This window comes from Balaenoptera borealis (genome assembly GCF_965194805.1).
Source record: "Balaenoptera borealis genome assembly, chromosome: 2".
Lineage (NCBI taxonomy): Eukaryota > Metazoa > Chordata > Mammalia > Artiodactyla > Balaenopteridae > Balaenoptera > Balaenoptera borealis.
Genome location: NC_138867.1, coordinates 183,999,852 through 184,012,754, shown reverse-complemented (window position 1 = coordinate 184,012,754; position 12,903 = coordinate 183,999,852). Strand labels below are relative to the sequence as shown.

At 57.6% G+C, this 12,903-nt stretch overlaps 2 protein-coding genes across 2 annotated transcripts; one reads left to right on the top strand and one right to left on the bottom strand.

The window, feature by feature from the left end:
* Positions 1-1,082: 1,082 nt before the first annotated feature.
* On the top strand, positions 1,083-6,900 carry PEAK3 (PEAK family member 3; the record flags this gene model as incomplete). The annotated part of the gene is given in 9 exon segments (XM_082383131.1): positions 1,083-1,106; positions 1,108-1,165; positions 1,939-2,227; positions 2,229-2,436; positions 4,852-5,068; positions 5,071-5,097; positions 5,100-5,223; positions 5,225-5,498; positions 5,502-6,900. Coding segments are annotated over 9 exon segments (1,329 nt in total). The 3' UTR covers positions 5,610-6,900.
* Positions 6,901-7,746: 846 nt separating this feature from the next.
* OAZ1 (ornithine decarboxylase antizyme 1) lies at positions 7,747-11,424 on the bottom strand. The gene is given in 6 exon segments (XM_082381827.1): positions 7,747-8,301; positions 8,521-8,606; positions 9,040-9,212; positions 9,626-9,712; positions 9,714-9,771; positions 11,183-11,424. Coding segments are annotated over 6 exon segments (684 nt in total). The 5' UTR covers positions 11,329-11,424; the 3' UTR covers positions 7,747-8,167.
* Between the last annotated feature and the right edge of the window lie 1,479 nt (positions 11,425-12,903).

Genomic DNA, 12,903 nt, shown 5'->3' with positions numbered 1-12,903 from the left:
GGTGGTGGGGGGAAGGGAAGTGAGTTGATTAAATTTTTAAAGAAAAATCCAGCTTCCGTGGCTGTCAGGAGGCAGCAAGCAGGAGCCACTTTTCTTTATTTGCTGGAACAGAGAGGGGTGGTGACTGGCCCAACATCACACAGCAAGTCAGAGCAGAGCTGGGGCTCAAATGGAGCGGTACCTGCCAAGGGTCCTGGGATGGGTGGGAGGTGGGGGCACGCGCAGTGGAGGCTTCTCAGATGATCCTGCAGAAGGGGAAGTGGCTCTGGAGGAAGTGAAAGCCACAGACGAAAGGGTCACCTGGTCAAATCTTTCCCTAAACAGTCACTGCTGGGGTTCCCTGCCCTCCCCAAAGGCTGGGGAGTCTAAAAAGTCTCGATCCTCCCCATCTCTCAGGGCTCCCCTCTGCCACCCACCTCGTGTAAACTTTGGGACCTCAGCCTGTCTTCCCATCTCCTGCCACCCGCTTTCAGCCCTGGAACCGGGTGGCCTTCATGGGGAAGTAATGCAGAAAACTCCCCCTCCTGCCGGGGCCTGCGGTCTAACAGTTGCCTGGGTGTTTCCGGTTCACTGCCAGCAACCGGTCAGACAGTCCGGGAGGCCAGGGGCTGCAGCTATTGGGAGTTTGTCCCCAAGATCCCCCTGCCCCGAGGTCACTCCAGTCCTGAAGGTAGGGCACTCCTGGAGGGGGGCTGGGGCAGGGAGTGGGCAGAAGCAGCTGCTTTTCAAGGTTGGGCAACTTGGAATCTGGGTGGGGCAGAGCTGGGGCCCGGGCAGAGCTGGGGCCCAGGCTGCTGCTGGCAACCACACAGCTTGAGAGCGCTAAGCTCTGGGGACAAAGCCTAAGCATGGGTTCCCTGGGTATTGTCACCGGCCCCCAGCTTCTTCCCCCACCCCCTTGAGGTCTTGTCCTCACAGCTGGACATTCTGTCCATGTCACAAAAGTACAGGGTCCTTCTCGCCACCCTGAAAGGTTGATGGGTGACATTTGCCCAGAGAGGTCAAGCAACCCTCCCAGGGCCACACAGGAGGCGCTGGGCCCCTCCCACACATGCCCTGCACTCTGACCTTCCCCTAGCAGCATGAGCAACCCAGAGCCACCCACTGAGACCCCCGGGGGCCAACGCCCCGACCTGGCTGACCCAGCCCACGTACAGCAACCTTGGTGAGAGCCTGGGAGGGGCCCCGGGTGGGGGTGGGACAGGTGGCTGGTGAGGCAGCCAGAGAAGAAAGGTTGAGTGTTTCATTACCATGTAAGGAACGCTCTGCCCCATAATGGTTTAACTAGATTACAGCAGGGATTTTTTGTTGTTCTTTTTTCGTTTTTTTTGCCATGCCGCACGGCATGTGGGATCTTAGTTCCCCTGGCAGGGATAAAACCTGTGCTCCTTACTGTGGAAGCGCGGAGTCTGGACCACCAGGGAAGTCCTATAGCAGCTTTTTAACTACCTTCAATGAAACTCTTTGTTTAAAAAAAAAAAAAAAAAAAAGCTGGATAACCAGCTTCTAAAAATGAGGAAACTGGAGTTCAGAGAGGTTCAGTCACCTGCCCAGAGCCACACAGGGAAGTGGGGGTCACCTGTGCTGGGCCAGATGTTTCTCTGCCACTGACTTGTCACTCCTCTGAACCTTTGTTTCCTCATCTGTAAATTGGAGATGGCATCCTTACCCCACAAGGCATAACGTAGTTAGAGTTGGTATTTTTTCCTTTTTTTTTTCTCGGCCGTGCTGCGTGGCTTGTGGAATCTCAGTTTCCTGACCAGGCATTGAACCCGGGCCACAGCAGTGAAAGCTCCAAGTCCTAACTACTAGACCACCAGGGAGCTCCCCATTGTTTCCATTCTAGAGATGAAGGAATTATGGCCGAGGGTGGAGTCATGCGCACAGGACCCCACTCTGCGTGGCCTCACGCCCTTCCCCCACTCCCTCCCCCCACAGGTGAGGTCCGTGCCCGCCTGCTGCCCTCCCAGGTCTGCTGCCCACGGACATCTGAGCGCCCCGCTACTGACCCGCAGCCCCTACCCAAGAAGACCCTGACCAGGGCCCAGTCGCTGCCCACCCACAAGTCCCCCAGCCCCGGCCCCACTCGAGCAGGGCAGCCTCAGAAGCCCCTTCTGGGATCCCGCAGTGTGGACGAGAGCCAGGCAGGCGACGACAGGGCGGGGACAGCCTGTCCCCCTGCAGAGCTGCCCTTCTTCTCGCTGGACACCGAGCTGGGCCTCTCCCTCCGCCGCGCTGGAGGCCCGGCAGCTGGAGGGCCTCCGCGCCGTGTACGCCCGGCTGCACGCCCGGCTCCTGGGGTGCCTCCCGGGCCCCTGCCGCCCCGGCCGCCGCTTACGCCTCCTGGACAGCTCGCCCCGCGTGGAGAGCTGGGACGCCCTCTACTACCGCTTGGTGCGGAGGAACAAGGAGGCGTGGTACCTCCTGGCTGCCAACGTGAGCCCCGCCTCCGCCCCGCCTCCTCGGAGGTTTCCCCGGTGTCCCGTCCAAGGCATAACCCAGGGCTCTTCAGACTCAGGCCCAACTGCTTATTTTGCAACTAACTTACGAACAAACACCGTCAGCCCTTGGAACCGCGTTTCTCAGGTGTGGGGCGACCTACATTCAGATCACCTGGGAGTCTTGTTAAACTCTCCCTCACGACTCTCAGGGCCCCAGTAGTCTGCATTTTAACTCACTCACCCGCGAATTCTGGCGCTAGAAACCCACAGCCGGCTGATAGCTCCCACTTTCCATCATCATCTTCAACAAAATATACTGAGCACTGTTCCTTCATGTCTTGTGCTGTTCTAAGGACTTTTAGACACTTTCATTCAGCTAATCCTCATGCAAGCATCACCACGTTTTGTTATAAGATGCTTCTGTTTTATGCACCACCAAGAAAAAGAAAAAAAAGATTCCCATCAAATAAACCAGACTACCAAGTGTCAGACACATCACCATTTTGGAGGAACCTCACCCATTCGGCAGAATGTGTTATTATGCACCCATTTTACAGACTGGAGCATGGAGGGAGTAAGTTGCTGCTGGCTGTGAGTTCTTTAGTTGACAGCTCCATCCCTGTTCCATCCATCTCAGAGACCCCTAGGGAGTTTATTTTTAAATTACACACTCCCAGAGCCCTACCTCAGCACCTGTCCTTTTTAACCCCTGCCCCAAGGTGATTCAAATGTAATCCCCAGGGCTAATACTCTCCTACTTTCTAGAAAGAGCTTTGCTGTTCAGTACTGCAACTGCTGGCCATGGGTGACTTCTGAGCACTTGAAGTGGGGCTGGTGCCAATTGAGATATGCTCTGAGTACCAAATACACACCAGGTCTCCAAGACTCAGTATCAATAATAATAACAATAATGTAAAACATCTCACTAATACTTTTTTCATTTGGTGACCTGTTGAATGATATCATTTTGGATAAATTGGATTACATAAAATAGATTATGAAAGTTACTTTCAAGGTCATAAAACTCAGTATCAAAAAAAAAAAAAGCCTAATTAAAAACTGGGAAGGGGACTTCCCTGATGGTGCAGCGGTTAAGAATCTGCCTGCCAATGCAGGGGAAACAGGTTCGAGCCCTGGTCCATGAAGATCCCACATGTGCGGAGCAACTAAGCCCGTGCCCCACAACTACTGAGCCCGCGTGCTGTAACTACTGAAGCCCGTGCCTCTAGAGCCCGTGCTCTGCAATGAGAAGCCACCGCAATGAGAAGCCCGCGCACCGCAACAAAGAGTAGCCCCCGCTCGCCGTGACTAGAGAAAGCCTGCACGCAGCAACGAAGACCGAACGCAGCCAAAAATAAAATAAAAATAAATTTATTTTTTAAAAAATGGGCAGAACACCTGAAGAGACATTTTTCCAAAGAAGACACACAGATGGCCAACAGGCACATGAAAAGATGCTCAACATCGCTAATCAGAGAAATGCAAATCAAAACCACCATGAGGTATCACCTCACACCTGTCAGAATGGCCATCATCAAAAAGACCACAAATAACAAATACTGTCGAGGGTGTGGAGAAAAGGGAACCCTGTACACTGTTGGTGGGAATGTAAAATGGTGCAGCCACTGTGGAAAACAGTCTAGAAGTTCCTCAGAAAACTAAAAATAGAACTACCATATGATCCAGCAATTCCACTCCTGGGTATATATCCAGAAAAAAATGAAAACGCTAATTAGAAAGTATATATGCACCCCTATGTCCATAGCAGCATTATTTACAATAGCCAAGACATGGGGGCAACCTAAGCGTCCATCAATAGAAGATGTGAACTATATCTACAATGGACTACTACTCAGCCATAAAAAAGAACAAAATAATGCCATTTGCAGCAACATGGATGGACTTGGAGGGTATTATACTTAGTGAAATAAGACAGAGAAAGACAAATCCAGTACGTTTTCAATTGTATGTGAAATCTAAAAAATAAACTAGTGAATTTTTTTTTTTTTTTAGAAGAAAGAAAGAAAGTTACTTTCACCTGCTCCTTTTCACTTTTTAAAACATGGCTACTGGAAAATTTGAATTCCACCGTGGCCCGAGTTGCATTTCTACTGGACAGCCCAGCTCTGGCACCTTAGCTGTCATCTCCCTTGCTACCAAGTGGCAAGCGTCCGCCCCTTTGGCAGAGTGGAAAGTCCAATCCCCTAAACACTATCCTCCCTGGTGTAGCTTTCCTTAAAATCATACTGGCGACCAACATCCGAATTAACACGAACCCCCTGCTTTTGGAGGGATACAGTGATGGTGGGCAGGTTGGGTTGGGTGGGAAGTCTTCAGAACAGGTAGAGGCACTGGGCGAGCTGTGCTGGTTTGGTGGCGGGGAGCTCTGAAGGGTCCCTCTGTCCCGCAGGTGCCCAAGCCAGGAGCAGACGAGCCCCACCCGTGTGGCCTAGGGCCGCAGGCCTCGCTGGCCCGGCATTTCAACCTCCAGGAGCTGTGTGGTCTGGCGCCCGAGGGCGCACTTCCCGAGACGCCCTGGAGCAGCCCCGTGGCGCTGGCGGCGGAGGTGCCGGAGCTCACGGTGGTCCAGTGGCTTGTGGAGACAGGCGCGCAGCTGCCCGAGGAGTTCGCAAGGCCGTGGCCCTGCTGCTCCTGCAGCCCTGGAGCGCCCGGAGGCGCGGGCTGCGGCCCTGGCCGAGCTGCGGCCCGAGAACCTGCTGCTGGCGGCACCGCGGGGCTGCTCGGCCACCAGGCCCCAGCGCCTGCTGCTGGTGGACTTCGGCTGCGGCCCCCCGTGACCCCCCGGCCGCCCACGCGCGGCAGCTGGGCCGCCCACTCCGAGAGCTGCTTGGCCCGGGCGTGCTCTTGGCCACGTCCTTGGCCGTGGGCCTGGAGCACCTGGCGGCCCAGCTGGCCCGCGCGCGGCCCTCGGCGGCCGGGAGGCGCGGCGCATTGCAGGTGCTGCTCTGGGGGCCCGGGCCCGAGCTGCGTGGCCACGGAGCCCCGCTGGGGTCCTGGCTGCGGATGCGCCACGCGCTGCTGGTCCTGCACCTAGCCTAGCGGGCCGTGGGTGGGGAGGTGCCCAGCTTGGAAGACTGGCTGTGCTGTGAATACTTGGCCAAGGCCACTGAGGACTCCTTGTACCTCGCCCTGGTGCTGTGGAACTGATCCTTCCCGTGAGCAATGCACCTGTTCCAGGGCCTCTCTAGGAGGCGGGTCCCCCTTCCCAGGGCTGGGGCTGGTGATAGGGTGGACGCCCCCTTCCAGAAGGGACCAGAAGGCCAGCAGAGGATGCAGCTGGGAACTTGGGCCCAAGGCCCCCTAAGAATTCAGGTGCCCCCCTTCCAGGGCTGGGGGCTAATGGCCAGTGCCTGCTGAGGCCTTCTGATGCCAGAGGTGCCCACCCCTCTTCCAGGTGTGGAACCCCCCGACAATTAATGTCTTTCTCAGTGTGTAGAACCGCTCCTACCGCCTTCCAGCAGAAGCCAGGATGCCCTTCTAATGCTGGGGTCTGATGGCCACTGTCTCCATGACAGTGTGGACACTCCTCCGAATGGCGGCATCAGAGGCATTCCTGGCCCTGGAACACCCCCTTGTGCTGTGAACTACCTTGTCAAGAACTGCTTGGGGCCTCCAGGGGGAGGGAGGCTCCCTGGAACCTGAGACAGCCAGCCCACTCCAGTGGGGTCTGGGCTCACCTGCCCAAACGTGCCCATGCCCTGCCCCCCCACTCCCTCCACCCACCGTGGCCTCCTTGCTGTTCCTCTGTGACACTAAATTCCGTCCAGCCACCAAGTCTTTGCATGGCCTGTTCCCTCTGCCAGACTGTCCAAATCTCACCTCTTCTAAGCAAATAAAGTTGCCCCTCCTGGGCCCTCTCTAGCTCCGCGCCCTGCCTTCCCCGAGCACTTGTCACCACCTGGAAGTATTTATTCATCTTTTTACCTGTCACCTGTTCACCTCACCCATCAGGCTGGGAGTTCCCTGAGGGCAGGGGCCAGGCTGAACACGCGCTAGGCGTTTAACTGATGGAATGAACAAAGTGGTATACAACAGGGGACCTGAGGGAGAAAATGAGGTCTCGGTTTATACCTCTGAAAAATGGACATAGGAGCCCTGAGGGGCCCCACTGCCGTAGCCTGGGGTCTCCAGTCATGCCCCCTCACTCACCCCAACCCTACCATGGTGATCCTGGGGGGAACTTTCTGACCCCCAGGTATGACCAGGGCCCTCTCCTGCTCAGACCTCTCCCATGGCTCCCTAGTGCCTTCACAGTACAATGGGGCTCTTCTAAAGGCTCTGCATGCTCTCTGGCCAGCCCCGCCTGCCACATCACCATCCGTGGAGGTGCTTTCTGGCCTCCAGGGCTTGCCCGTTGCTCCCTCCACTGCAGACACCCTCCCCCCTACCTCTGCTTCAGACTCCTGTACCTCCTCCAACACCCCAACTCCAAACCCCTTTCTCGGCCCTTGCCCTGCCGACGTGGACTGGAGACAGCTGTCTCCCCAGACCTTTGAAAGCCAACTCCATCATCATTCAGGTAGCTGAATAGCCCACCCAACCCCCAAATATACTTGAATCCCCCTAAACCCCGTCCTCCTCAGTAAAAGATACCCGCTTGGCAGCCTGTTTGTCAATCGCCGGGCCACGCTCGCAGATGCAGCCAGCAGGTGGCGCTGAAGCCCTGCAGCTCTTCCGCCTTCCGCCCCCACCTCACCACAGCCCCCCGCCACTGCAGTATCTTCACCTTCTGGCTGCCTCAGACCTCCCCACCTCTGCCCCGGCCAGGGCACCCACCAGCAGTGCTCCTGCCCCAGCACGACACTGTACAAAGGCTAAAGGGCAGGGTGCCCACAGCTAGACACCACCCCACCCCCCGCCACTTCCCAGGACCCAGTGAACAGCTTCAGACTGGAACCAGGCCACTCCAGCCAGCCTCAGCCACCCCAGGGAATGGCACTGGGAAAGGGGAGTGACGGCCCACGGTGTGGGGTGGGGCAGGCTGCCATCTGCCCTGGAAGTGGCGGGCAGGCGAGGTATGGAGCAGCCGGGGTGGAGCCCCAGGGCAGAGCTGCCCACAGGAGGCCAAGGCTGGCTGTGGCCAGAGATGAGACCAAGCCCTTGGCTTCCCCACCCCTCTGCAGAAAGAAGTGTGTGTAGCGGAGTCACTCAGCTCAGGACGCTCGCACAACTCCCTGAACCCCAGGCAACCTCGAGGCCCCTCTCCCCTTGGCCCCCTCCCACCCCTCCACCTGCCCTCCATTCAGACAGCGCCCCTGTCAACACCACTGAGCCAACACAGGTCTTGGAAGGGTAATCGTTTTATTTGGATTTTTGAGAGCAATAGAAGGGTAGATTAATACCTATCTTTCCAAGTTAAGAGACCTAAGACTGTTTCCAAAAGACTTCAAATAAGAAACTCCTCCTCAAGGTACAAGGATAACCTGAATCATCTTAAACCAGCAATAAAAAAGTAAAATATAAATTTTTATTTAGAATTAAAGCAAATACTTCAGTATCACAAACACAATATTAAACTTCAAGAAATACACGGCTAATTTGGAGTGAGCATTTATTTGCACAATTACGACATGCGGACAAACCCAGCAGGTGAGCAGGCTGACGCAGGTCAGCGCGCAGTTGATCACACCACCCGCCCAAAACACGGCAGCAAGTGCACACGGAACGGTCTGCAATCGAGCCCCAGGGGCCTCAGGGGCCTCAGACTACTCCTCCTCACCGGAGGACTCCCTCTCAAACGTGTAGGCCATGAAGCAAGCGTCGGGTCTCTTGGGGACAAGGGGATGCCCCGGTCTCACAATCTCAAAGCCCAGAAAGCTGAAGGTACGGAGCAAGGCGGCTGCGGAGGAGACACCATCAGGTCAGAACCCCCCGTCCACCTGCAGGGCCCCCGGCCCGGGGACCGCCTGAGACAGAAGGCCCAAGTCTAGGACAAGGGGACTGCCCAGCAGGGTGTAGCGCGGCCCCTGGACCGCGTGGACCCCACCCCGGGCCTGGCCTCCAGGGCAGTGGGCAGCCTCTCCCATCTCCTCCTCTCCCTCGCGTGGAGATCACTCACCTCGGTCATCGCGGTTCTTATGGAGGCAAACGAAGACGTGGTCAGCGCGGAGCTGCTCCTCAGCAAACTCGAGAAGAACTGCGAAGCTGAGGTTCCAGCGTCAGGGCCCGCGCCCCGGCCGCCCCACAGGGGCCCTAGCCCAGCTCTCCCACTTCTGTCTGTGGCCTCATCTGCATACTGGGAGCACCAGCCTCTCCCGGGTCTAATCCAGGGTCAGCCTTGCCACTGCTGACATTGGAGCCAGGTCACTCTGGGGGACCGTGCTGGGCACTGTGGGGTATCCCTGGCCCCACCCACTTGACACCAGGAGCAACACCCACAATGTGACAACCACAGATGGCCCCTGGTGTCCCTTGGGTGATACTGCTGGTCCACTGCTTAAAAGGGGAACCCTCACTCCGGAAACAATAACCACCGCCTGGCTCCTGACTCAGGCTTCCCTCCTCTGGAGTCCAACTTTGAGGTGCAAACACGGTTTGCCTCGCTCTGCCCCCCAGGCACACACAGGCCCGCCCTCACCTGTCCTTGCTCCCCTCGGGCAGAGCGCCGCCTGGGATCTCAACGTAGAGGCAGCTGTTGCTCAGCACCGCTCTCCAGTTAATGTGTTTGGCATCCGTGAGCCTGGACTGGACGTTAAAAATTCTCGTCTTGTTATTAGACGTTAGTTCCTCTGTTACATTCAGCCGATTATCCTGCGGAAGAAAACCAAATCCAACCTTGAACGCCAGCCTTCACAGCCTGGGGATCTTCCCCCTTGGTAGCCTGACAGTCTGGAAAACCCAGAAAAGCACCCATACGACCGTTCACCCCACGCCCTGCAGCGCTGCTTGGGTGTGGAGCCTCCCGGGCCCCTGAGGAATGGTGGTTCCACCCAAGGCCGGAGCAGGAGCCCCGGGCTGCGCGCAAACAGGAGCTGCCAACAGCTCCTAGAGGCTCAGTCAAAGCCTGCGCTGCGGTCCGCACCTTTGTTCCTTCCATCTTGGGTTCAGGAAAACCACGTGGAGAGTTCCTGGCACACGAAAGGTGCATAAAACATTTTGTGGGTCTGGCTACTCTCTCCCCCCCACCTCACGTACGCAGAGGTCCGAGGAACGAGGATACTTACAGAGTAAAATAAATTAGCTGAAAGATTGTGATCCCTCTGACTATTCCCTCGCCCACCTGGGATCTTCAGGGGTGGGTGAGGGACATCAGGAGCACCACCGAGGCCCTGGACCCAGGTTACTACAGCAGTTGATGGACACCCTGGAACTGGAGAAAAGGCACTGGTGAGCAGCACTGGGGGAGACGCCCCGCCTCCGCTGACAGGGCCCCGAGCCCCAGCAAGGCCAAGCGAAGACCAAGGCCTACCAGAGCCCAGGTCCCTGGGACGCGCCTCCATCTTTCAAGCGCAATGTTTACGCCGGGTGCAGAGTCAACATCTGCCTCCGTCTGGTCAGCAGCCACAGCAACAAGAAGCCCCTCAAATCCACCTCCTCAGGTGGTGACGCTGGTAAGGTCCAACCAGTCCCCTGGGTGCCTCTTCTACCCTTTAACTATCTTCTGACCGGCGCTAAGTGTCGCCCCACCCAGCCCTGCGCCAGGTTCTACTTCCCACTTCTAAGTCCAGCGCTTCAGCTTCCCCTTTTCCACCTTGCAGTCTCCAGCAGACCTGAAGCTCTAACAGCCTTTTCTTAGGAGTCCAGCAAAGCCGTCCTTCCACTGAAGCAGCCCCTACTGCGGCCCTTTCGTCGTCGGCACCCGCCGGGAGGCGCGGGGCCAGTTCGGTGTCCCCGCCGGCGCAGCGGAGACGGGCCCGCGCAGACGCCCTCCCGCGCGCACCCCGAGGCCTCCGCTTGCGTCATCTCGGCAGAGCGGCCCTCGGCCCCGGGGGAGGTTTTCACAATCGCGCAGCCGGCAGCGCCAGCAGCCATTTGCTGCGCAGTGTCAACAGGCCCCGCGGTCGCCTCCATTTTGCTCGGCTCCCATCCGGGGCGCCCGACCCGCGGGCGTCGGCATCGTGGCTCAAGGCCCGCGCGAGGGCACCCCCGGGGCCGTGGTCAAACAGCTCGCGATCCGCGCCGAGCGCGGCTCACCTAGACCCCCGCCCCCGGCCACGACCGCCCTCGACCCAGCCGTCCTACGGGAGAGAGGCGGGCCGGCCACCACGCCGAGAAGGGCCCCGGGCACCGTCTACGTGGCGCCGCCCGGCTCCGCGCATCCTCAGGGCTAAAAAGTGACCGCGAGGGCGGCCGCGTCCCGGGGCCACGTCGGGGCGCGAGATAGGGGTAAGGGCCGCTCCGCTAAGCGCTTAAAACCTCCGCGCCCGCAAAGCGCAGATTCCCGCGACCCGCCGGCCCGACCGCCCTCCAAACCCGACCCCGGAACCTCCCACCCCCAAACCGGACCGTGGACTCCCGTGCCCCCCAATCCCAACCAGATACCCTGGCGACCCCCCAATCCAACCGGAAATCCTCGTGTCCCCCCCAATCCGACCAAGTAGACTGCGGGCCCCTCAATCCAATCAGAGACCCCCTTTGCTCCCCCCCCCCCGCCGCGACTGTGGCCTCGACAAAGGGGCGGACCTCGCGCTCCCGGGACTTCCGTGGCGCCCCGCGGCCGGCCGCCTGCGGGCCTGCGCGGCGGCGCTTCTGGAAGCTTCGGGCGGGGGCGGGGCGCTCACCTCTCGCTGCTGCGGCCTCCGCGGCTGTGCAGGCTGAGGAGCGGCATGGTGCGGGTGGCGTGGACGGTGGCGCTGGGTTTATCCCCCTCCTTTTCTCTGGCGAAGCAGTGGCTGTTCAGGATCCGCTGCAGGGAGGATTTCACCATCCGGCCGCTGGGGTCCGAAACCAGGAAAACCTCCGCTGCGCCTCTCCGCGCCCCCGCCGCTGCTCGCCGTTCGCAAAATGGCGCCTCCGCCGCCGCCCGCCTTTATACGTACCGCGCCCAGGCCACGCCCCCCCCACGCCGCGGGAACGCGGCCGCACGAGGGAGTGGGGCCACCAGGAAGCCCAGGCGCGCCCGCCCCTCTCGGCGTCTGATTGGCAGACGGCGAGGGACCCGGGGTGGGGCCGCGCCTCGGACTGAGCAGGACGCGTCGGGTCCCGCCCCCTCCCCCTCCCCCTCCCCCTCCCCGTCGTAGCTCTGCGGGCGCGCGGAGGGGGCGGGGCCGGCGTGGCGTCGGGAACGCGCGCCGCGCGCCGCGCCGCGCCTCGCCCCGCCCCGCCCCGCAGCCGGGCCTGGGGGCTGGGCGTGTCGCTGCGCCCGCTTTCGGGGGACTCGCGGTGGCCACGTCTCCGCGGTGGTCCCTGTCGCCCTCGCTAGGGTCCCCTCCCTCTAAAGGACTCCCTCCCCTTAGCGGCTCTTGGCGACAAAGGCCCCGGGTATTTGGAGAGAAGGGTCCCAGCTCCCACACCGCCCCATAGAACAAAACTATTTTCAGTAATAACCTCATAATGATCGATCCTAATAATGGTGTTTGTGGATTCGGTCTTTCACGTGTTAAAACAATTTACAGTTTACTTTCAATGTCAAAGATATTATTCAAATTCAGGAAAATATTTCGCGTCACATTTGGACTTAAGCAAAAATGCTTTTCCTTGCAGATAAACTCACAAAGATATTTCACGTGTGAACTAAAATTTGCCCCAAGCAAAAATATTGTTCTTGCAGGTCCCACTTTGTTTCATGTTTTTACGTTTTAAGCACAGAGTCTCTGAAGAGTTACATGGAATGAAGTAACTCCTACTTGTTTCTTTGTCTTTACAATCCCTGCCTGTCCTTTTTATCTCATTTTTATTTCCAAGCTACTGTGTCCATTGGGGTTAGAGGCACAAACTTTCTGCAAAAGGACCTTGAATTATTACAAAACTGATAGAAATTTACTCTCCAAAGCATGTGGCGAAGTCCCTGTGTGTCTCCAAATACCCTTCCATGTGGAATGCAGAATTTATTGTTTACGTATACAGCATTTATAAGTAATACAAATATCTAATTTACAGCTTCTGTATGTACATTATTAAAACTCAACAGAGACTGTAATAATTGCAAATGTTAGGCCAACCAAAGAAATTTACCAGAGAAAGAATATTTAATGAATGACATTGCTTAGAATTGCCGCTCATGGTCAAAACCAAAACCAGATGAATTTGTAGTTAACTTTCTTATTGTTTTCAGTGTTTCTTTTATTGCCAGGGCTCACTCCCACCGACCCACTTAGGGTGCCACTTAAGTGTCCTCACTATTTGTGAGGCTAGTATGCTTTTTTTTTTTTTTTTTTTTTTTTAACTTTTTGGCCATACCGCATGGCATGCGGGATCTTAGTTCCCCGAACAGGGATCGAACCTGCACCCCCTGCAGTGGAAGCACGGAGTCTTAACCACTGGACCGCCAGGGAAGTCCCTG